The sequence below is a fragment of the Corvus hawaiiensis genome, chromosome 26 (genome assembly GCF_020740725.1).
Source record: "Corvus hawaiiensis isolate bCorHaw1 chromosome 26, bCorHaw1.pri.cur, whole genome shotgun sequence".
Lineage (NCBI taxonomy): Eukaryota > Metazoa > Chordata > Aves > Passeriformes > Corvidae > Corvus > Corvus hawaiiensis.
The window spans coordinates 10,090,167-10,113,867 of NC_063238.1; the positions used below are offsets into that span (position 1 = coordinate 10,090,167).

General features: G+C 37.0%; 1 protein-coding gene across 1 annotated transcript in view; it reads right to left on the reverse strand.

Moving 5' to 3' along the window:
- The window catches only part of ARFGEF1 (ADP ribosylation factor guanine nucleotide exchange factor 1), an 87,198-nt gene that overhangs the window by 30,570 nt on the left and 32,927 nt on the right, over window positions 1-23,701 (reverse strand). The window contains exons 5-19 of the mRNA XM_048287044.1: window positions 18,753-18,932; window positions 17,754-18,027; window positions 17,117-17,230; window positions 16,295-16,458; window positions 15,077-15,210; window positions 11,388-11,622; window positions 6,831-6,930; window positions 6,573-6,712; window positions 6,360-6,468; window positions 5,151-5,352; window positions 4,120-4,231; window positions 2,726-2,931; window positions 2,544-2,628; window positions 1,830-2,001; window positions 538-689 (exon numbers count right to left, since the gene is read on the reverse strand). Coding sequence (XP_048143001.1) covers window positions 538-689; window positions 1,830-2,001; window positions 2,544-2,628; window positions 2,726-2,931; window positions 4,120-4,231; window positions 5,151-5,352; window positions 6,360-6,468; window positions 6,573-6,712; window positions 6,831-6,930; window positions 11,388-11,622; window positions 15,077-15,210; window positions 16,295-16,458; window positions 17,117-17,230; window positions 17,754-18,027; window positions 18,753-18,932 — 2,379 coding nt within the window. The remainder of the gene's footprint in view (window positions 1-537; window positions 690-1,829; window positions 2,002-2,543; window positions 2,629-2,725; window positions 2,932-4,119; window positions 4,232-5,150; window positions 5,353-6,359; window positions 6,469-6,572; window positions 6,713-6,830; window positions 6,931-11,387; window positions 11,623-15,076; window positions 15,211-16,294; window positions 16,459-17,116; window positions 17,231-17,753; window positions 18,028-18,752; window positions 18,933-23,701) is intronic.

A 23,701-nucleotide genomic window follows, 5' to 3' on the forward strand; every position in this document is an offset into this window, starting at 1 on the left:
TTTAGAATAAAAGATTAATACAGGTCCAGCTTCCTCCCCTACACTGGATGAGAGTCCTAGGTTTTCTACAGAATTCATTTGCAACAGGCAACATCAGATTAAAGTTTTTCCTAATAACTGCTCTCTCAAAATGCAATGATGTAATCTCCATTAGAAACATTAGGGGGGACTCAAAACAATGACCTGAAATTAGTGATTGCTCATGTTTATTAATCTGTTTTTTGACTACACCTCTATATCTGAAATAAAAAGTTTTTAACTACTTTTTATACTTTTTTCCCCTTGAACACATTCATCGTAACACCTCCATTGCCTCAAGATGCTTCTTCTATCAGCACAGAAACTTCTTAAATTCCAGGGTAAATGAAACTAGATTAGATGGCTCAAAATCCTCTTTCCTGTAGCAAGTTAAATAACTCACAAAATGAGCAAAACATAGCAGATACAAATCTTTAGTATTTCCAATAAATCCTGTCAGTCAGCATTTGTATTAAGAACCGGTGATATTCTACATGATTATCTAAACATGTATCTCACCTTAAACATGGGTCTCACATGCTCCAGGTGTGTTGCACTAGTAAAAGGGGCCTGAACATGGCTCACTGCCTCCATGAGAGCTTTAGCTGTTTTAGCCATTTGTTCCATTTCCAAGTTATAGAGGAGTCTTCTCTGCTTTTCACTAGCAACACCTGCAAACACATTTTTTCTCTCATTTATGCATCTTTAGCAATGGTGTCTTTAGGAATACAATTTTAGGTTTTTCATTAAGTACAATATTCAGATGCATTTTTGTCTTATCTTTACTTTCTGAAATTATCACACCAACTTTCTTGTATTTTTTTTACAATATAGATAAAATTTAACTTAAGGCAAACTTGTGTATGAAATGTAAACTATTTTTAAACCTCAACAGAATTTTAAGATTTGAACAACAGAGATACTGACACTGTTAAGTATCACACCCACTAAGCCAAATTCAAAATGAAGAGATATTTCATAGCAATCCATCAGCAGACATCCTTTTTCAGAGCAAGAACTATGTTAAATCTTTTCATTTCTGTAACAGAACCTCCATCTCATCAAGAGAGTGAAATCCAAGTAGTATGTAATAATCATCTTTTTAAAAATGACAATAAAATATTATGCTAAGTGAATGAATACTGAAAACAAGAGTATCTCTTTTTTCCAGATGCAAATTTCCTGCAAGCAATCCATTCATAAGGCCAACCTTAGGACTTAAACTATATAAATATGTTGGGGGAAAGTTAAGTTTCTGAATGTTCTCTGTAGAAAAGCTAGAATGAGTAACATCTCAATCTTCACACTGTGCAAAACACAAGAAGTTCTTCTGGTATCTGAGAGAGGAAAAGATAATTAATAAAGTGCACAAATTAGGGCCCTAGTAACCAAATACTGCAGAATTTTTGAAGATGACAGATTGGTTACTGCAGGAAATAACAACAGCTGCTTTAGAAACAGAAGATAGACCCAGTGTGTGAGCTCTGCTCTGTACATATTGGCAACACTGTAACTTCACAGAGCCATCCAATTTCCCTGTGTTGCCCTCAGCAGCAAAACCTGCCCCCTTCATGGTCAATGCACCGACTGCCAGGAATTCAAATACAAAAGGAAGTGAAAAAAAGCAGTTGCATTTAATGCAGTGAGGTTAGCATCATGCATTTATGTTAAAAAGAAAAGGATATGAAATTAGAAGCTAGGACCCGCTGTGAGTTAAGTGAGTTGCTTCATTCAACTCTTATTTTACAAAGGAGAACTTCATGAAACTGAAGAGCCAACCCTCGAAAAAAGCTAACACCGCAACTACTTACTTTGTTTACTGGATTTTGTGGGTATTGTTAATTCTTTTGTTTCTTTCATTGAAATCTTCTTTCCAGCTATTTCATTATAGATAGCAGACAAATATTCTTCAGGGAGATCTTTACTGTCATTGATACCTCTATTCATTTTAATATACTGTTCTTTTGTCATTTTATTCTTAACCTGAAATGCAGAAAGTAGCTGTAAATATCAACAAATGAGGCAAGCTCATCACAGTTATAATGCTCCCTATAAAACTGCCCAGCACATGAAAAGTTACCATCAAGGATAAACCTGCTGATTCAGAAGACATTTTGAAGTATTCAACATATCCAAGACTACACTGTCAGATCTACAATATACCACAAAGCCATGTGGACATTCATGGACACTCAAGCATTTGGTAGGATCCACAGGTCAAATGTACGTCAAATTAGACATACATTTAAAAAACAAAAAAGGAAAAAAAATGCTTCATCTTGTCATACAGACCAAATGATCTCTTACAGAAATCTACCTTACAGAAAGGCCTACCAAAAAAACTTCAAAACCTCAACACCCATGAAACATAATACTGTTACTAAAAGATGCACAAACTTACGCTTCCTTACTTCTTACACACACACTGGTGTTAAATTGGACATCAAGCTTTTACAACCACATTGTCACAAAGCCTGGAAGTTACATGCCTATGAATTACACAGATATTTATTCCAGCAACATACCTGTGGACTGTGAAGATCTGTTGTCAACATGATAATTGAGTAAGCTAAAACATATGCAGTATCTGCACTAGCAAAAAGAGTTTGCCTGAAGGCAAAAAGGAGAGAAAGAACAGCAAATTTAATTTATTAGGATTTTTTACTAATTATTCAACTTTCCAAAGTTCTGAAGAAGTATATCTCACCCTTGGTTACATTCTAAGTATCTAGCAGCAAATTTCTCCATTAAGCGATCAATTTTTTGAGCTTCTCCTGGTAGACGAAATCCTTCTAGAAACATGCGCAGAGCTGAAACAAAATCCTTTCCTGAAAAGTCGTGTTGGTCTACATATGCATACATGACTTCTTTGTTAAATTTATCATTGTCTCCCAGGAACTCCCCAACCTGAGTCTAGAATAAGAATAGAAAAGACAAACTAGTGTATTTATATTTGGAAAAAAAAGTAACAACAGACTCAAATGTCTTACAAAAAGAGAGGCATCTATTGCAGTTAACTAAGACATACTCTGGCTTCTCCTCTACTGTCTAAAGCAAAGTATTTTGGTCATCTATTGCATCATAACGCTCTTATGTGCTCATACATATCTGCCTACATTCTTCCTTCTCTGCTTTTACTCACATGCTGTATTTTCATTAGATGAATTCCACATGTGTACAAGACAAAGTTAATACTACTAATGGTTGTTCTCTGCTATAATGATTTTTGTAGCTAAGAAACTTATTACAGGAATGAAAAGCATAATAAACTCAACTTTATCCCCTAGAGTACTGATCTCAAACAGATGCAAGGGATGCTCAAATATAAATAGCTGGTACTCAAATACATCTGAGTTGGTATCTGTCAGTGCAACACAGTACAGTGAAAAAGAGCATGCATTCAGATAAAGATGCTTGTATATGTAAACTGAGGCTAAAAAAATGTTTTGATGTCTGATTCTAAGCATTAAGACTGAAATTTGTGACTTCAGCCACAGATGCAAACATGGGTACCAATGAGTGCGGCTTTTATGCACAATGGTGAGAAGTGCTGTTTCAGAAAGTTAGGTTTTTCATGATAATATTAACACAAGATATTCCCACCCTCCCTAGCCAGATACTGAAGGACCTTTCCAAGTCCAGCAACAGCTGCTAACTGTAAATAAAATCAAAGAACTAATCTAGATTAAACAAGTTTCCTTTGGGGGCAGAAAAACCTGCCTTTCAATGTTGTTGCACCAGATTATTTTTTTAACTATCTCTGAAGGACAGATACTTCTGGCAGTTCCTTACTAAAGTATATACAGTTAACTAAGTTGTTTCAAGCTATACTAGCAACTAAGTACAAGTTTTGAGTCAGCTCAAGTAGGTCAGCTTCCTGCTTTACACCTCGCTGAACCACAGGATGCATAGAGCACAGGGTATAGCTCCAATGCACCCTCCAACTCAAATTCCTTGAGCTTACAAATTTTAGGAGAGACATGTCCTTTTCTTCATTCCACAATAATGTGTTACACACTCTAAACACTATCAGCTGATGTGCAATTAGTATTAACACATCAGCATGAGCACAGACAACCATTAGGAAAACAGTTTCCTTACTGAATCTAGTCTTTCCTCTTGATGCAAGAATTGAGCAATATCTTCAGGGGTAGTGCCAAGCATTCCTTGTTCTTGCAGGTACTGAATCCCCCTCTTTGGTTTCTTATTGAATCTGTACAATGAAGAGCAAGATGAAACAAGAGTTAACCCTTTTACCCATGCACAAAGCTGTACCAGCTTAAGTGAAAAGATTCAGAAATTTCAGATGAGATGCTGAAAAATCTACATATGAAATGTTTTTCCTTTATCAAACTGCACGTTAGATAGGAATGAGCTATTCCCATTTACTCTGGCACTCATGAAGAAAAAGATATTCCACAAGGACAGCAAAATCTTGAATTGGAAAGAACAATTACGCTCTGCTGATTTTTATCTTAATCTGTATGAACCAATCAACAAATCCATTAGTTGCCTGTAAGAATGGAAACGAACAAGAGATAGAACCAGGAAACTGAAAGAAACTGAAGCCCTAAAGGACTAAGGCGTTTTTGTGCAGGGTCCCAGAACTGTATGACAGGAAACTTTTATTTTTGCATAAAACTGACCTCGCTGAGGACATTAAGGTGATGAAAATGAAATCACACAGAAGATTCATGCCAGACTGCACTGAGAAATTACACTATCCTCCAGTTCTAATTATGACAAATTAATCATAAGGACTCATCAGCATAAGCATTATAGGCATTTTCATCAGTACATTAAAACGGGTCATATTCAAATGATCACGAGTTTGATGGTCTTTTTATCCAAATATAAAAACCTTATTTTTAGACAAGCAGGTCTGGAGAAAAAAGAACAAACATTCAGAGTACTCATCTTCTAGCTGTGAGGAATTAGGTTAACACAAAACACTGTTGACAGGCTCCAAAGGGGACACCATTCAGCACTCTTTCACCAGAGGAAGTGCTGTTACATCCAGAGTTTTTTTCCTAACACAAGATGAGTATCTATGAGGAGAAGGAAGAAACACCCAGGAATCTTCATAGCTCCAAAAGAATCCACCCTCCCATGGGTGATAAAAGGGCACTCACAAGTCAATTCCTTGTTCTATTATTTCCTTTTGTTGCTTTAGGACCTCAAACTGCTCTGGGTTGTCAGTGCCAGACATCTGTGTGCTGTAACTGCCAATTCCTGATGAAGCAGTAGAATCCAAAGAATTTAAGCTTCCATATCTGTTAATTGTCTCAGGGTGTTTGGTTTCACTGCTGTCCTGTTCTGTGGGTTTTTCTTGGCCTACAAATTGGAAAGGGTTACATATATCCAAAATACATACAGTGAAAAGAAATAAAAATCACATGTCAAATCCTCAATGAAGGCTTCTAAAACTCAGGGTTCTCTTCAATTATGTATTTATTTATATATAGACATATTCTGCTTTTATTTTGGTTGGGAAAGTAAATAATAACTAAAAAATCACTACAACCTATCAAGGAGAATTCTTTCAGTTCAACACGTACTGAAATTTAAGCCTTAAATTACAACTGTAATTTCAAGCACGTGGGAGAAAACCTCCACCATCTTAGAAAACCAACTACAGCGTTAATATTTTATTTTCAGATCCAGTGTCACTTTTAACCTGGAGCAGCTATTTTAAGTTTTTGAAACACAGTGTCTAAAAGAATTTAGGCATGCCAAGGAGATGGTGCTCTCAGTTCACAAAGACAGCCATGCAAACCACCCTTGGAAAGTTTATTACCTCACCTACCAACTTTAAGAGCTTAATCTGAAAATTCTGGCATAACCTTAGTACTTCCCATCTCAGGACAGATGAGTACACAAGTACTTAAAACAAGTAATGATTTAGTTACTTCACAGCTTACAACATTCAAACTTCTACAGCTATATAAAGCGTAAGTAAATAATCAGCAAATAAGTAATTTTTAAAACAGTCACTAAATAAGTAAAAAATGCTCTATATTCAGCTTCCTTTAGTAGTTATTTAATCAATATGAAATTAGATAAAATTCGGGAATCTTCAAAGCAAGTTCTGCGACACTTTTAAAATCAGAAATACAGAAAATATCAGGATTTAGACATTTTCAATCCAGTAGCATTCTAGGAATTCATACAATTAGGAAAAGACAGCTAAGACAACTTGCTTAAATGACACCAAACTTATCAATATTTCTACCAAAGGAAAAATAGTCTGGACACTAACAGCATCAAAATACTGGAAGAACACACTCAGCTCCAGCAGGATGTCATTACTAAAGCCAGAAGAAACACATTGTGCGTCTTACCAAGTGTGGTCTGGGAATTGGGATTTACATATTGATCCTTACTCCACTCCACCATGCATTTCAAGATCGATACTAAGCATTCCAATCCTTTTTTCCTTAAACTTAATTCCTAGAAAAGATTTCATAAATAATTAATTAGTGGACTGGAGACTTTAGTCTCAAACTATTATGACAAGAAACATGAAACTTCATAAAGTTTGGTGCAATTTTTACCTGAACATTGGACATGCCAAGTTCTTGGCTACCCCTTCCTTGAGCAATCTTTGATAAGTCATTAACCAGCCTTTCAAATATATTTGCTGCATTTAAATCACAATCATAGTTCACATAGATGTCCACCACGCTCTGGGCATCTATAAATAAAGTGACATTGTCAAACTTGAACAAAAACTATGTAACTCAATGAAAGGCAAGTATAGCTTTGTTCTTAAAGATAAAAAACAACATCTAGAACACAACAGTCCTTAATACCTGCACATATCCTTGTCAGCGTTTGTATAACCATCCACTTATGATCAAATGAGCTAGTAGAAGTTTCCAAGATATACAGGAAAATTTCTTTGAAAAAAACCTAAAAAATATTCCAGGAAGAAGGAGAAAAAAAAAAAAATCTATTACAAACACAGTCAACTAACTTTGATGGTCCAAATTCTGACGTAAGTCTGAAAGCAGCACTTTAGTGGTATGGGAAATAACAAAAAGGCAAAGAACAAGAGGAAAGGAAGAAATACAACTTATGATTGATACATGCAAATTATGAATTTGAATTATTTACTTATGTACTTCTGCAGTGTTGTCCAGGTTTATTTTCTGAGCATTCAGAACCAGAAGAATTGGGAATAATGTCAAATCCTGAAGGACAATTCAGCCTAACAAGAAGCCTAAACTGCTGTTAAGAGTTCATTTGGGATTTTGAAAGAAGAGGTATCACCTCATCACAAAAATATTTTCTCTACAAGATGATGATATTATGGCACAAACTAACAAACAGCTACCTATGCAAATTTGAAGTACTGGACCTTCATTAAAAGGGAAACATCTTGACACAAAAGAATCACTCACAGTACCAGATTATTGGAAGAAGAGCACCAGTCAGGCACAACATGCAGCAATTCCATTAATAGGAAAGCTACTCTTCACTAGAACAGAGATGAGTTTGCCCCGAAATTACTTTAGTACAGATGCTGTTGTTTGGAATAGAAACTATTTTATCCCCTCCCAATTAGTTCCTCACCAGATCCATCAGCACCATAGGCTGACTAATTCAGCCAAGCTTGCTTAGCAGCTACGATAAGGCTTCTTCTCACTTCTTCTCTGAGCAGCAGCAACTGCTGTAACAGCACATGAACTCAAAACTGAACTGCTACAGGGCATTACATCACTGTTCTGTACTTCTGAGAGCTCAGCTCTTCACAGCCGCTTGTGGCTTCCAAATCCACAGCACACAGTTTTACTAGAGTGCTGCAAAGTCCTAAACCACTCAACTTCTCTTCTCCAATAGCATCACATGAATATCCAAATATATAACTACCCTTGTTTATTTTAATATTGACAATTCCTTCATAGCACAGAATTTTTACAGAGATTTTTATGCTACTAGCCAGGTAGAGATAAACATAAGGCTATTTCCACTTTAAGTCATATATCTGAGGAAAAACAGCAACATTGACTTTTAGGCAACTTTAGTGGTAAGCTATTTCCTCAAGCAAAATGTGCTCACAATAGTTATATTTTATGGATCTCTTTAGAGAAAAAGAGGCACACAGCACAGTGCCAGCTGACTGTCTTAATATGGAAAGCATCCCTATGAAACCTAAGGAGTTCAACACACAATAATTCAAAGACTTGCAAGTGCTTAAACATACTTAAGAGTACAAGGCTGATTTTACCCACAATTTCATGTAACCAGAGAAAGACAAAAATTTAATAAATGTCATGCTGTGAGAAAACCTCAGTTACACATTTGGTGTTTTCTGATTTTTTTACTGAAAGACAGTAGTTTTATATGCTTTCTAGAATCAGCAAAATTATTACTTTTCTGGTAGAAAATTTTATAAAGAAGTCACTGATGAAGCAGAGAAAAAAGTTTCAGGGACAAAAACTAAACCCAAATCTAAGCTAGAAGAGAAAACAGCTGGAAGGTCTGCATACTGTCAAGGCACTTCAGATCTCTATGCCTCCAATGATGCCTTAAAGTGGCTACCTGAAAACAAGAGGCTAGATAAGATTAAGACAATAAAAGTAGGTATTTATTTGAAAGGCCTTCAAAGGTACACCTTGGGCAGACATGAGGCTACACCCAAGATGGAGGATGGGTCACGGCTTTTTCACACTTTTCTAAGTTTGGTCCATTTGCATATCAGGGTTAATTCCCCAACTATGATTTCAGTTAATGATGTAATTACCCCAAGTTTGCCCCTCCTCTCAAAGGCTTTAGTTTACATATTTTTGGGTCTGGGATGTGAACTCAATGTGTCCTTGAGCTCAGGTTCAAACCAGTTTAGGCTGGTTTGTTATGCCTAATCAGCATGAGAGAACAGTAGCTAACAGGCTGTATGAAGTTTCAGAGTTGCATACTAGGCAGTACAGGATCTGAAAAATATAGAAGTTAAAACCTAAGGCATCACCGAGACCAAGCTGACTTCTTGCTTCTGGTGTCACCTTTGGACAAGCGTATCCTGGAATGAAGAACTTCTCAAAACCATAGTGGTGGTTTACATTTCAGCTACATAAAAATGCTGTTTATCGCTATATAGCTTATTCCAATTCACATCATGGAGCTGAGACTTTGTTCCTAATATACTGGAAAACTAAACCAGGAAAGAGCTAATTATTTATTATGTTTGGTCAACTGAAGTATGAGTTTTAAGGCAGCTTATTCACAGTTATGAAAGGGTGGTAATGGTAAATACAGCTAAATGACATTCCAGCTCCTCTGATACCTAGGATTTGATTTGCTCAAATATATTCATTAACCCATTCAGAAATACAGTTACAATACAACTAAGGTGCAATTCAAAACTGTTTTACTGTCAGAGGGCAGTGTTAGCTAAATAGGTAAGTCAACAGGCCATGGGAGAGTCACTTTCAGCAGAATCTGAAACTATTCTTCTCAAACACGCCACAAAATTCTCACACAGATGAAAAATGCAGCCTCAATCCCAAAATATATAGATTTTGCATATTATAAATCAGAGCATATGGCTCTCCTTACAGCTCCAAGACACAAACTGCATGTGAAGTTATCTACATGTCTACCCACATCTTCAGGATAACCTTTAGGATCAGTAGCTGAAAGAAGAATTCTTAGCTCACAACCAGGAAAAAAAAGAAGTTTCTAGAAACTGCTGTACCCCAAAGATGGGTATCTCAGCAGCATCAAGTTTTTGGTTTTCCTATTCACAAGGAGGAAATGTAGCCCTGATATGTGGTGATGGTCCTAATTCAGCATACTCTACAACCTGCTACAATAGTGTGGGGCATCCTATATCCAGTTTGCCTCATGTCTCTACCATTTTCTGTTTGGAATTTGTAAAAGGCTGGCAGTGATGGAAACCTATCAAATTTCTGTCAGAGAAGCCGACTGCAATGCATTCACCACCTACATGCTGACTTGTAAGCTCTGAACACTTGTAAGCAAGTCCAGCACTTTCTGGGAAGCAGGCTGTGGGACTGAGAATGGCTCCACCCCGTCTGTCTGATGTGCCAAACACCGCACATGCACTACATTCTTGTTGAGCACACAGTTGGTCTTGAAACTCTTCAAAATTCATCATGTTTTCAAGGCACATTCAATCATTTCTATCCAATCTATGCTCAGCCATATACTGGAAATCTTATTGTTTCTTCCCCAAAGAAGTATAACCTGGTAAGTGATCAGAACACAATCGTTTTCTGACATGCTACTGTCAAAATGAGGTTCTTCCTCCAAAGCTGCCATAACATATCAACTTGTACAATGACATCCACAGATAAAGACATCCCTGAATTCAAGGTCCTTATAACAGAAAGATTATCAACATTTCTAAGCATCTTTTCACATATTTAAGCTCCACATGGATGGGGCAATCTGTTGGCTTCAGTTTTCACACCTGACTCCCCAAACATAAAATTACTAAAATAAACAACAGGGACACACTGCACACAGCACTACTTTATTCACCACAGAATTAAGATCTAACACATGGGACACCACAAGAGGGTATCCATGTGAACAGGACAGAGTCATTCTGAGAAGCTGCTTGTATCTTATGCACAAAGAGCAGATCTCAAGAACAAACTCCACATATAGAATTACAGAATATTCTGAGCTGGAAGGGATCTGCAAGGATCATTGAATCCAACTCTTATGTGAATGGCCCGTATGGGGATACATCTTCCTTTTCCCTATGACTTACTGAAAATTCCCTGACCCACTGAAAATTCACAACGTCTGCCAGGACTCAGACAATTTATTGCAAAGAATATGTACTTATCTCCTCTTATAGTCCACGGAGTTAAATTGTGCACACACCTTTAGAGGAAATGAGATAATCTTATTCAGGACATATATTGACTGAGGCCCTGATAAGCCTTCAGGGAAGTGGCTACAATAATGCAGCAGGTGGGACTTCCCCAGAGAAAGCAATCTGTCCAAGTGACCTCAAAGAGAATCCACAATGCTTTTCATGTCATTAGCTTTTATTCTAAAAATCTTTTGCAAAACCATATATTACACAGTCTTTTCCTAAGTGTATTCATTTTCTTAATTTATAATATGCAGTGCTGGGCTAAGCTTTATTAATTGCAGTATTGAACACTGGTTGAACTTAGGCACAAACCTACTCAATTGTGAGTTTCAGCAACATTCTGTGCCAATACCATGCCACACCCAACAGAAAACTTTAAGGAAGATCTGGCAAGTCTTACAGAAAAGCTGTGAGTCACAAAGGAAAACAAATTTATTTAAGCAAGACCAAGCTACACAAATATAAACAAATGTTCACTTAACACCTCCCACATATTTAATTAGAAATTAATGTAACATACCTCAATCTGCATCTTTAGATGAGTCTTAAAGTTTGACAGGAGGGTAAGAAATATGGAAAGTGAAAGTTCAAAAACTTCTGGAACTGATGAGACTCCATTTTTTGACAGTGCAACACAAAGGTACTGCTTTATAGCATTAATGAACATCTCATTTGTCCTGAAGACTGGTCCTGCATTTTGCAGAATGGACAGAAGCAACTGCAATGAAAGAATCTTTGATCGCAGTTCATGAGACCTAGAACAAAACAGTGCAGCACATCATCCCAGTGTAAGTCATAAAAAATAAAAAACATTCTCTTGAAAAGTCAAAACACACCACAATCATTTTGGAAGTGGAATGTAAATGAGAAAAACTCAAATTTGACATAACCTGTTGCAGAAAGGGTCATAAAAAGATGTTGGTATTTTTTTGTTGAACTGGTCATTTTTCAACCAAGAATGCAAGCAAGACCTTTTTCCAGAAAAGGAAAAATTACTGTTGAACCACTCTCTCTTCTGCACCACAGAACAGCAGCAACAAGAGGCAATGCTGCCCTTTTAGCCAGAGGATGAAGGAGCATTCTGTCCTGTTAAGAGCTTTGGAAGATCCCATCTAAAATCCAGCCCATCTACCAAAGCCTGACTAGTAAAAGGTGAAATTCCTCCTCCTCCTCTATTTCCACTAGCATGGAGAGAGAGTTGAAGGGTCTATAAAGACAATAGCTGTACTGCCTGACCTACTTCCTGCCAACATTAGAATCTCTTTTCGCAAATACAGCTTTAATCGGTCACTGGGCCCATCCCACTCTGAGAGCAAGTAAGACACATAATGTGCCTATTTTAAGCATGGCAATCACCAAGACACACAACCACAGTGTTGTCAAGTGCTCCGCAGTAACATTCTTACAGACTCAAGTAAACTAGAATTCATGTCAGAACAGTGCTACTATATCTGCTCTAAAAACCCCGTAACAAACAACAAAACAGCCAAAAAACCCTCAAACCGCACACAAAAGAAACATAAAGGAGATCTGCACCTATTAAAATCCAATGCAATAAATAGCATTCCAGGTGAAACCATTCTCTCCTAAGACTCTGGATGCTCCTTCCCACCCCTGCTCATTTCAAAAAAGGCTGTATCTCTTCTCAAGAGCAGGTATAGACACAATTGGCTTTCCCAACAGGAGAGTCCACAGCTTTTATTAAACAACCACCCCTGACAGAGGACAGTTATGAAACACAGGAAACAATGACAGGAAATTTTTCATCCAGTACAGCCCAGATAGAGTAAGGAGTGCTTCAAGTCAATCTGTGACACACAGAGTAGCTGGATATTTGCAATATATCGCAAATACAGAAGTTTAATGAAAAAAAAATGTAATTCCAGACTAGCTAAAACCGAAAGTGCTAATTAATATTAAGTATGTTGCAAATAAACTCAATTATTTCTGCCCAACAAAGTGGGACGGGAAAATCAATCTGCAAACATTTCAAACTCAAAATATAATTTCAACAGTAGACTTCTTTTCTGAAGATGCTTTTGAGAAGAAAACAGCCTGTCAAACTGAGTGAGGAACTTGTCCCTCACATTTTTCCTAATGGGCTGCAGGTCAAAGTCAATCCAAAACTGCTCTCTGTAGGAGTTCTTCAAGAAAATGCTTGGTGCTGGCACTGCATGGAAGCTGACATAACAATCTCTTTTAATGCAGAAGGCTTGATTTTGTATCACATGGTACCAGCTGTGCAGACAGCACGGGACCAGACCACACTTTGCTATGGAATGTAAGAATTTAAGTATGAAGAGAATTTCAGTCATAAATAAGATATTAAATATTGCCTACTTCCCAGCAAGTGTCAGCTCCTACCTGAAATCCTGACATGCTGACCTCAATTTTTTATGATGTGTAAAGCTCACTTAATTTAGAACAGGCTCAAGGTAAAAACAAAAACCAGCAAGCAAATCTTCGAGCTATTTTCCACTCCCAGCTTATTTTATTCCAGAGAAAAAGGAAACAAAGACATTAACCAGGTTCCCGGGAAGCAAATGCTCATCTGAACACCCAGACTTGTGATTTTAAGCTAAAGCTTCATGTTCAGTTACCTAAAATTTAAAAATATTTTCATTGCAGACTTCATAACAAATTTCATTGAAAATAAGATTTTTAAAGAGGCAGATAAGACTCTTGAAATGCCATAGATATCCTACGCCTCCTCTTCCAATTACAGCATGTTTGTAATAGTTCAAAAAGCCATCAACGCCTCAGAACCACTGATAAACTCTAGGCACTTCTCCAAATATGGGATATGTTCAAATATATTTGCAGTGACTTTTTGTTGCCCTAAATGCCTTTTTCTCCAATTTGTTTTGTATGAAGAACTTCACCAGTTCTAATACAAATATCAAGGACTCCATGGATTCAGATGAGATTCTCCAAGGCCTCAATAGCTATTACTGCTCTTGCAAAGGGAGTTAATCCATTAAAGCCTTTAATAAATGGACAGCTTTAGTCTCAGAGTACTAACTAAAACCACAGGATTTTCATTGCATTTCCTGGAAGACAATTCTCAGACATAGTGAGGGAAACCCTCATGCTTCAGTCTTCATTCTCTAACGTCCTGACTTTCCATAGCGCATCACTAGATAATTTAAAAACATTTCTAGACTAGAACTTCAAACCCTTTTGACTACATTATATCATTTTCAGCTTAATAAATCTACACCACACATCACTGATTAAACTAAATTGTCTTAAAGTTACCTGCTTTAAAAGCCAGACTTGGACCATTAAACCTGATTTTATTTTGAAGAATACCAGGCCTTTCACTGTCATCTGAAATCACACTACAGTTTTAATTTAATCTCTTGGCACTCCTTAGAACAAAAAAGCATTCCTCTTGAAAATTATTAGCAACTGTTACTAACGTGCAAAAAAATGCATATAAATTATACGCATATAAATCCAAGATCAGAAAGCAAACCTTTCTGCTGGCACTCAAACTTAATATTAGCAACTATAGAGAAGAATTTTTATTTGCCTTACAACAATTCTATAAATGCAACTGAAAACAGGGAATCTTCAGTCAAAAAAAACAGCCAAATAAAGACTTTGTTATCAAACGTTTGTGTTTTGATTAAATAGGCTGATAAGAGAGTCCAACCTGAACAAAAGAATGAAACACTGTAACATGAACTTATCATAACCAGTTATCAGCTCCAGGTGAGTAGCTTATATGAAGATGAAGTAGGGCTGAGTATGTGTACTGGATACACAAATGTGCTGGTTTCAGCTGGTGTAGAGTTAATTTTCTTCCAAGTGGCCGGTACAGGGCTACGTTTTGGATGGTGAGAAATAAGCAAGATATGAAAGAAATTATGGGGCACAACCAGCAATGGTTATGAACCTAGAAGGTATCAAAAGCAGAGCAACATGAGTAAGACCAGAAATACCTGAAGATCTTCTATACAATCCCTTCTGAAAGGCATTATAAACAGCAACTAGGAAGAAAATGCTGTACTTATAGAAGGATAGGTGTTAAGCAACCTCTTAAGAGGTATACAAAAGATACATTAAAACATAGAAGTACTTTTCCAGAGTTTCTAGGTTCTTTCCACCATACCATTAGTTTCTCAGTAACAGGACTTACAAAAATATTTAAATAACTTATTTTTATTTTCAGATTCATTAGGAAAACTCTTAAATTCTACTTACTTTGGATCTGGTGGTCCATCTGACAGGGGCTTCATGGAGAGTTTACACAGTGACCTGAATACAAGGAAGGCATCCTTTTGTAAAATGTGGGAAAACTTAGCACCAGGGGTAGGTCCTGAAGAATTTCCAGATTCCTAAGGAAGTTAACATATTTCAGTATTCCATTTTGCATCAGCAGCCTGTGTAGGGAAATCCCCACCTCTGAGCAATAAGAAGTTAATATATTAAACAAATATAACCAATTCACTTTAGCTTTATGGTCTTAAGACTAAAACAAAACATTCTGCAGTCCAGTTGAAATGAAAGTCACTACTAAAAATTGCCTACTCAGTAAAAAGCCAGAATTAATTAAAGAGTGTCATGAAATTAGGTCAAGTTTAAGTAGAGTAATCTGCAGTGAATTGCTGCCAGGCACTTTTAGTAGATAATTAGTTTAAAAAGACCCTAACACTTGACATTTTAATAGCACATGAATCGTTAACTATCTGTCGCCAGATACATTTGATAAAATTTCTATGGTACAGTAAACACCCCCATTACTAAGTTGTTGCATTCTGTATTACTGTTCCATACTTAAGCAACATGTTTAATGTTAAGTGTTCTATTTGTATGGTCTATGTGACTGTAACTTTTTGAACTTACAATTATTATTCTCAAACCTAATTACTCAGTACACTCTGACAGCAGATACTCTTGGTCAGCTGACAAGTGCATACATGTCACATACAACAGAGGGAGTGTATTTTCACATCTATTTTGTTAAGGAAAATCAAATCCTCTCAGACATGAAACTCTTGATCTGAAATCACTGCATTAAGATCATGCTATCAGCTTGAAATTTCTATTTATTGCTTGAAAAGAGCACATTGAAATTACACAGGCATGTGTATAATTGGCTATATGCTTCACTATGTATATTGAATACTAGCTGAATACTAGGAGCACTTCAAGAAACAGGAAACTGAGTTCTCTTGGAACAGTGAACTCCATGGGGCTACTAAAAACATGCTGGGATAAAAAAAGACATCACATGAAAAATTTATTCAGAAAAATTTCATTTAAATAGTGCATTGAAGTAGAGTAACATGACTTAATACTTGAAATTCATCTCAGTGACTTTTTAAATGGAGTTATACAAATCACTTTGCACAAGTGTTGGGCAACATTTAAAACATAATACTTTTTTTCAGTATTTGCTAATTTATATCCTGCCTTTACCTGAGTATCGTTGGAAGAGACAGATAATCTGTCATCAGGTAAAGATGGTGTATAAGCAACAGAAATTGGAGTCCCTGGAATTCCATTTGCCTGAATGTTTTCACTGTCACTGCCATCCTCTAACGATACAGTTGTGCCATCGCCGCCTGCAGTCCCTTCCACATCTATCAGAAAAGATGTAAAAATTATTAACAAACGTTACATGACATTAAAAATTAAAAAGAGCTTTTAAAACCAACATTTAAATACTAAAATAATCATAAGGAGGAGCTTAAGGCCGAATTTACATGGCATTTCAGAACTATAAAAATTGTAAATACTCAATTCCCACTAACAAAAATTACAGTAAAAAATTTGCTTATAACTTCACATTGCCAGGGTCACCACTCTACCAAGTTTCCAAGAAGTATTGGTATGGGACATCACTCACTAGACTGCATAGACAATTTCCATCAAACTGAAAAATACAGTGATACACTGCTCCTACAGCGAGAAACCCATTTCTGAAGAGTGTTTATATAGAAACAAAATAAAATAATAATAGAAATTTAAAAAAAACAAAAAGAAAAAACCACCAAGAACTTGTATTTTAAGAGAACATTAGTCTCCAATATAAAGTGTAAATCAGTGTATGAAATCCTGTCCATTTTGCTGTTAAATAATGCACAGCCAAAGTCTGACAGTTGAAACTGTCTTCTTCAGCATGTAAGTCATATTTAATGATAATAAATTTTAGTTAAATACTTGAGAGTGGTAAAATAATTCTTAAGGTCAAGAATCACACCGCAGTTGCTATTGACTAGACAGATATTAATGTAATACCTCCAACTACTATGTTCACCATTTCCTGCACAATACTTTCTACAATTTCTTGTGCCTTCTCTTCACACTCATTGCTTTCACCATCATACGTTCCTCCATCAGCTTTAGAAAGATCTTTATAAAGAAAAACAAACACAAACAAGTATTAATGAGAAACTCCGAAATTAAGAAGGCATTTTGCTTGCACTTAGTATTTCAGAATACAATTACAAGTCTCTTAACAAATGTTTGGATGCTTCAAAAATAGGTATTTGTGGAATGTAAGAATTCCAGCATTTAACCTGTAAACAGCAATTATTCTACAGGCCTGTGCCAACAATAGACATCAATTTTGTAACTACACATACATTAAAACACTGAAAACTTGAGGGTTTTGAGATGTTATTCTCAAAAACTTTCACAACATTACACAGATGCAAAAAGGAATTTTTGATACAGGCTCCCTACAGAGTGCAGGACTAAAGGATGCTCTTGATGGACAGTGGTAACAAGGACAAATGGGCATTTTGCATTAGTCAGCTACTTGAAAACTTATGCCTGACTCCAGATTTGGGAGAGAGAAAAAAGACAATCCTCAAGCCTCACTTTTTACAGACTTTTTCCCTCCCTCCATGAAACAGAAATACACACTGATTACTTTCTGCTGCTGTGGCTTGGTCAGCTTCTGTCTGTTCATTTTCAGCACTAGAAATATCAGATCCATTTTCTGCCTCAATATCTTCTTGAAGGTTCTTGTCCACATCATTTGTGCTGTGGTCAAGCTCTCTCTCATGGTCTTTGGACAGCTGATCGGCCTGTGCTGGAATATGTCTCAACTGAGGTGATTCTGGCTCATGATGGCTTACTGGAGACTGCTGGAGATGGTGTTGCTGTCTGTGTCTTTCCTTTTCCATCTGTTTGGCTTCCTGAAGCTACAAAAGCATTTCAAACACACAAGAACTTGACTATCAAAATAAAACAGTAAGATATATGCATTATTTTATAAAGATGACATCTCTGTTGTCTCTGCTTATACAGTGCCTTTCTAAAGCTGTAACAGTTTAAGAAAATGCATCTTTGTTTAATTAAAAATAACTTCAGTATCATGGGATAATCCATTGCAAAAGGGCTGCTTCCCAACTATGCACATAGTTCATACCTTCACTGTCAAAGAAGGGACGACTACACTACATAAACCATACAACAAAGAGTTGTCTGCCCCGCCATAAGGAAGTTCAGGGAGTAGATGTGACAATAAACAAGAGTGCCTGGAAAAACATCAAGGCAGACTTTTTTTTGTGGTCTCTTGATCTGGAATCCCCAGAAGGGAAGAATTTCTGTGACTTTTCTAATGGATTATGACAACATGTAAAGTCAAACCAAAGCAAGATGTCCTTTGAGGTAAACACATCTATTAAATATAGCAGACCACTATAAGAAGTTTAAAACCTATACACCACCCCCACCCCCAAACTCCACATTTTCCACCTCTGTCAGTGTAAAACACAAGAAGAAAAATATCAGATACCAGATTCTTACTTTTCCCCAAAGTGCTCAAGTTAGAAAAGCCAAAAAGCTTTAATAATGATAAAACAAATCTCTCAAGCTGGTTCGCTTTCAAGAGGTAGTTTCTAGATAAAGATACCGAGATACTCACTGCTTGATTTTCCATACGTGCAAAAATGACATTCAGCATTTGTGTTAAAGTGGCCTTGGCTGTAGTTTGATTTATAAGATTTTTGCTTGCTAGGTAGATATTGTAACATGTTCTTACAGCCTGTAGTACTGTTCCTTCGTGGATTTCTATGTGTTGAGATGTTACTGCAGTGAGCAAAGCCTAAATAAACACACACACATATACATTTACCAGTCAAAAATTTATCAACCAAAATGTTTGCAAATTAATAAATACCAAAACTGGATTCCTTCTAAAATATACCTAAATACATATATTGAACTGCAATTATGTTTTCCTACATACTCTTGTAGCCATAGTGGAAAATCATATTTACCAGTTACATTAAACTGAGAGTTTTTAATCAACATAGCTGAGAATTACGTGTTTCATAGCCTGTAACAGCAAGAAGTAACCAATGGAGCCATCAGAGAGGTAGCTTATAGAAGTTATCCTCAAGTTTTCTAGACACAAAACAGGAACAGACTACCTGTTAAAGCCTGGAAGGGAAGCCAAAGGATCCAAAAGCTGTTTTAGAAATAAATGTAAATGTGATGAACAAAGACTGAGATAAGACAGCTACAGTAAGACAACTTCCCTTTATAAAAGCTTTTTTTTTTAGTAGATGCTAGAATATTGTGTTGCCCCCTATGTAGAAGTTAACTTATTTCTTCCTGTTTGTGCTAATATCGGCTTCTCTTTAAGAAAAAAAGCACATAAATCTCTGAAAGATCAGATAACAGAAGTAAGGAACAAATTATCTCTATGTGAGGCAGAGGCAGGCTGGATTAAAAGGCAGAAATAGAGGCAGATGAAACCTGAGGACAGGGTTTGAAAACATTGTCAGAGATTGTGTTGGAGAGTGGAAAGAAAGGCAAAGAGCCTGGTTTGCCACTGTTTATATTCATCACTGTAATCCAGTAGAAGTAATGAGGGAATTTTGAGCATTAAAAACTTTGTCAAAGTTATCATTTAATGGGATGTTTAGGGTAAGAAAAAAAGAACTGGAAGCACTAGAAAGCTCCTACTTTTTAAAATTTATCACAGTTAAAAGTTATTTCAAGTGTTGGGTAATTTACTCATCAAACCACACCTCACATCTCTTACTGACATTGTCAGAACTTCTATACACACGAGGCACCAAGAAGTGGAGAAGTAGTATCCATCACTCACTCAAACCCCTTAAAAAGTAAAGTCAGTCACTCTTGAAAACAAGCTGAACAAGTGGATCCCAGGCATAAACAGCTATTTTTCCCAAACCACTACTGTCTGGACCCAATACAGTACATATTTACATTTAATTAATATTTCTTTCACTCAGTTACAAGTTACACAACTGACACATGTACACAAACACTTAATACACCAGCTTAAGAACCACCTACAGCTTCTCTCTTGGAAGACAGGGTCTCCTGCAGCCTAGCACTTAGGACACTAACGAAAAGGTGTAGGGGGATCAAGTCTTCATCTCTGGTTCTAGAGATGTCATTCATGAAGTTACTCCTTTGTGTCACCTTCTCTCTCCTTCTGAGAGAAGCTGACAAGAAGCTGATACTTGAAAATCCAATTTTAACTTCCACCTCAGTTCAGTGAAGTCTTACAAGGTTTTTTCCCCAACTTTTAATAATAGAAAGGAGAGCCAGCTAGTAGAGAAAGGTGACAAGACTACAGGTAGACTATGTGCTCTTTTGTTTTAATTGGCTTAACAGCTTTAATTTCCTAAGTTTTTTTCAGTATGCTTGTTATGAATACTAGAGCCTGGTTCTCTTCACACCACCTAATTATTAGTGTGGAGGCAAAGAAACACTTCAAATACACACAGAGACAGATCTCCTTAATATATTAATCCAAATTCACTGAATAACATTTCCCGTGCAGACTGAGGAATCAGGCTTTCTACAGGGCATCTCCCTGCGGATATCAGACTATAGAAGAGTTTACAGAGTTCTTGACAGTCACTTTGGGTTTCTTTCCTTCCCAGGCACTAGATACTAATCTTAATGAGTACCATACACATTTGCAAACTGATAAGCATTTTTAGCTTTGATCTCTTGCTAATATCTTCCCTACAGTTTAGAGCCATCCTCAGGCTATTAGTCATTCTAACTTCAAATCCCAGTGCCATTTCTCTTCCACTACTATGACAATCCAGTAGAAATACAAGAATGAACACAAGACAGAAAGTATTTTACAATTGCTTTCTGAACATCCTTCCCTCCTGACAGCTTCTATTTAGGGCTCGATTTGATGATATACCCTAAACAACATCACCTGATTCTCTATCATAAAAGAGTATATAATTATCGCAATGGCATGACAACTAACCCTGAGAAACCACAGCTTATGATCAGGAGTGGCAGTACTGCTCCTCTGAAAGCCTTGTGAATTCATACATTAGAAAAATAAACCCTTTCTCATTTTAGTACTTTTCTTCATGTTGCTCCCCAGCCTTACTCTGTGACCAAACAGCTACTATGTCCAACACAAGGAAGAAGAGAGGGGTGACAGCTGAATAGAGGACAATCACCTCAGCCCCCAGTGAAGCAGGGTTACACAAAATCTGAAACTGCTACACAACACTTGTCCTTGAGAGGTGGAGTAACAAAAGCTCTGCCTTCCTCCCAACCACACACTCTTACTGCTTACTTTGCAACAGGTCCAGGGCATGAAGCCACCTGCGCTATTTTAACAGCAACTCATCAGTACAAAAGCTTGAGAACAAAAGCACCCACTGGTGGTTCTCTGGTGTTTAGTTTTGGGATTTTGTTTTGTTTTAAAAGTGATTTCAGTAGATGCAGAGTATTAAATACTTGCTAGGACAAGGGATGGGGTAAGGGCAAAAATACCAACAGCCAACAAGCCTTCCTTGCCCTAAAACTACTGGCTACCATCCTGACTGTGAGTTTGTTTCCTTATGCTTTCCCTCCAGTCCTTTATACCTATTGTTCTGTGTTTGAGAAAGACCCTACCGTTCTGTGCTGCCACCTACTTACTATAAATAAAGCTCATTCATTTTTATGAACAACCACTGGATGGCTTTGGGAAAGGAGAAGAATCTCCAGGATAACTTCCTGAGTTACAGATTATCTTATCTTTGTGTGACACCCACAATACTTTTTCTTTTAGCCTGAAGCATGTTTGCCAAGTGAATTTTCTATTATTTAAAACAAATGTATTAGAACAGTTCTGGAAGTATCATGCCTTGTGAGGCAAAACGAATGTAATTTTAAAAGTAAACTAAATTAACAATAATCCTCTACTAGAAACATCCAGCATCCAACTTAACTCTAAACTTTTGATTCCTCTCACACTGAATATTCTATAAGAACAGCATGGTTGCAGCAAAATAATGTGACTACAACCAGGACAACAATTTTCAGCTCAGGGTCAGTTTTGTCTTCCTCTCAGCCAACTCTGACCATCTTATCTTTGGAAGATTTATGACACAGTACAGCTGTCATCTGATCAGCACAGGCTTACTTTGTCTTAATTTCATAATTCAGTTGCCTGGAAACTCTCGAGTACTTGGAACAGCACATAAAACAGAGTAGCCCTAGCTCCTCTCTCTAGTGTTAATTAGCTACTGGAACCACATAATTCTGTTTCCTTTGAGAGGGTCTACAGGGTTATTTTCAATAATAATTTTTGTTTTAACTTAACTTGAAGTCCAAACATTTCCTTATCACAAAATAATGTGTTAGTATGGACTGACTTTTGAAAAGACACAGGAAACTGAACTTAAACCACAAAACAACAAATACATCAAATAACCTTCAGAGATAAATAATTTTTGAATTTAAGTGACACTAAAAAAAAGTCACTAATTAACATTCAGCTTTTCAGACTACAGCTATTGAGCACACGTAATAATCTTTCTCTGCCAAACATTAGGAAGTTAAGCTGTAAAAGTACCTAGATAGTAGCCAATACTTTCCATACGACAAACCAAGGAAAGAAAACACGTGAGCGTCAACAGCTGATATCATGTCCCATACTGCATTCTCATCCCTGTTCCTTCTTTACAGATTTAAAAAAAAAATACAAGTTTTGTCATAATTTTAGTTCTTCAGGCACCAAAAGGCCAGAAAACATGTAAACAGAACTTCAAGACCTCTGCAACCGTCAGTGCAAGTCTGCACTCACACCACAAATGCCACAGCAGCTGTAGGAAAGCAAGCCTGGAGGCAGAAAGATTCAATCAAGCGATGTTATTTCAAACAATTTGAATAAACCACTTTCAATTGCATCAGCCGTCTAATTACTTGCCTTGTTTCTGCCACAACAATCCCCACTACAACAGCTACACAAGAAAGTTGCATGGCTTCACATCAGAATTACACTAAATCAAACTAAACTACAAGGCAAAGGAAGGAAAGGCCAATGTCCCAGTCTGGTTCATCACGGAGTCTGCAGATGAAGAACAAGGGCATTACAGAGAACATGCAAGCGAAAATAGGAGCAGAAAAATTTAACTGGCCTCCATCAAAACTACTGCAGAACATGACTCTAGAGCTTAGATAACGAAAAAAAGACAAATTATACTCCTCGGTGTCACCAAGATTATTTCCCTGGCAGTCAGGAGAAAGGGATTTTCAGAATGCCTAAGTGGCTCTGGTAGCTGGGAACTGGCTTAAGATGACTCCACCCCTGGAAAGCCACCCAGTTAACTAGGAAACAGCACTGCATGTTAACTCTTACCCCATGATGGCTCCCAGATCCCAGAGTGAGGGCTGCACGCTATGCAAGGGCCACCCATTCTGCATGCAGAACCAAGACAATCCTCCAGAGAGGAAGGTGTCCAAGTGACCAAAGTTCTTATCTTTCACTGTGGTCTTGGTGAAGCAGCTGCCCTGTGGGAGTGCCACTTATGTTGTGGGTAACAGCCTGGGAACACCAGCACAAAAAAGCAGGAGATCCAGGTCCGCTACCTT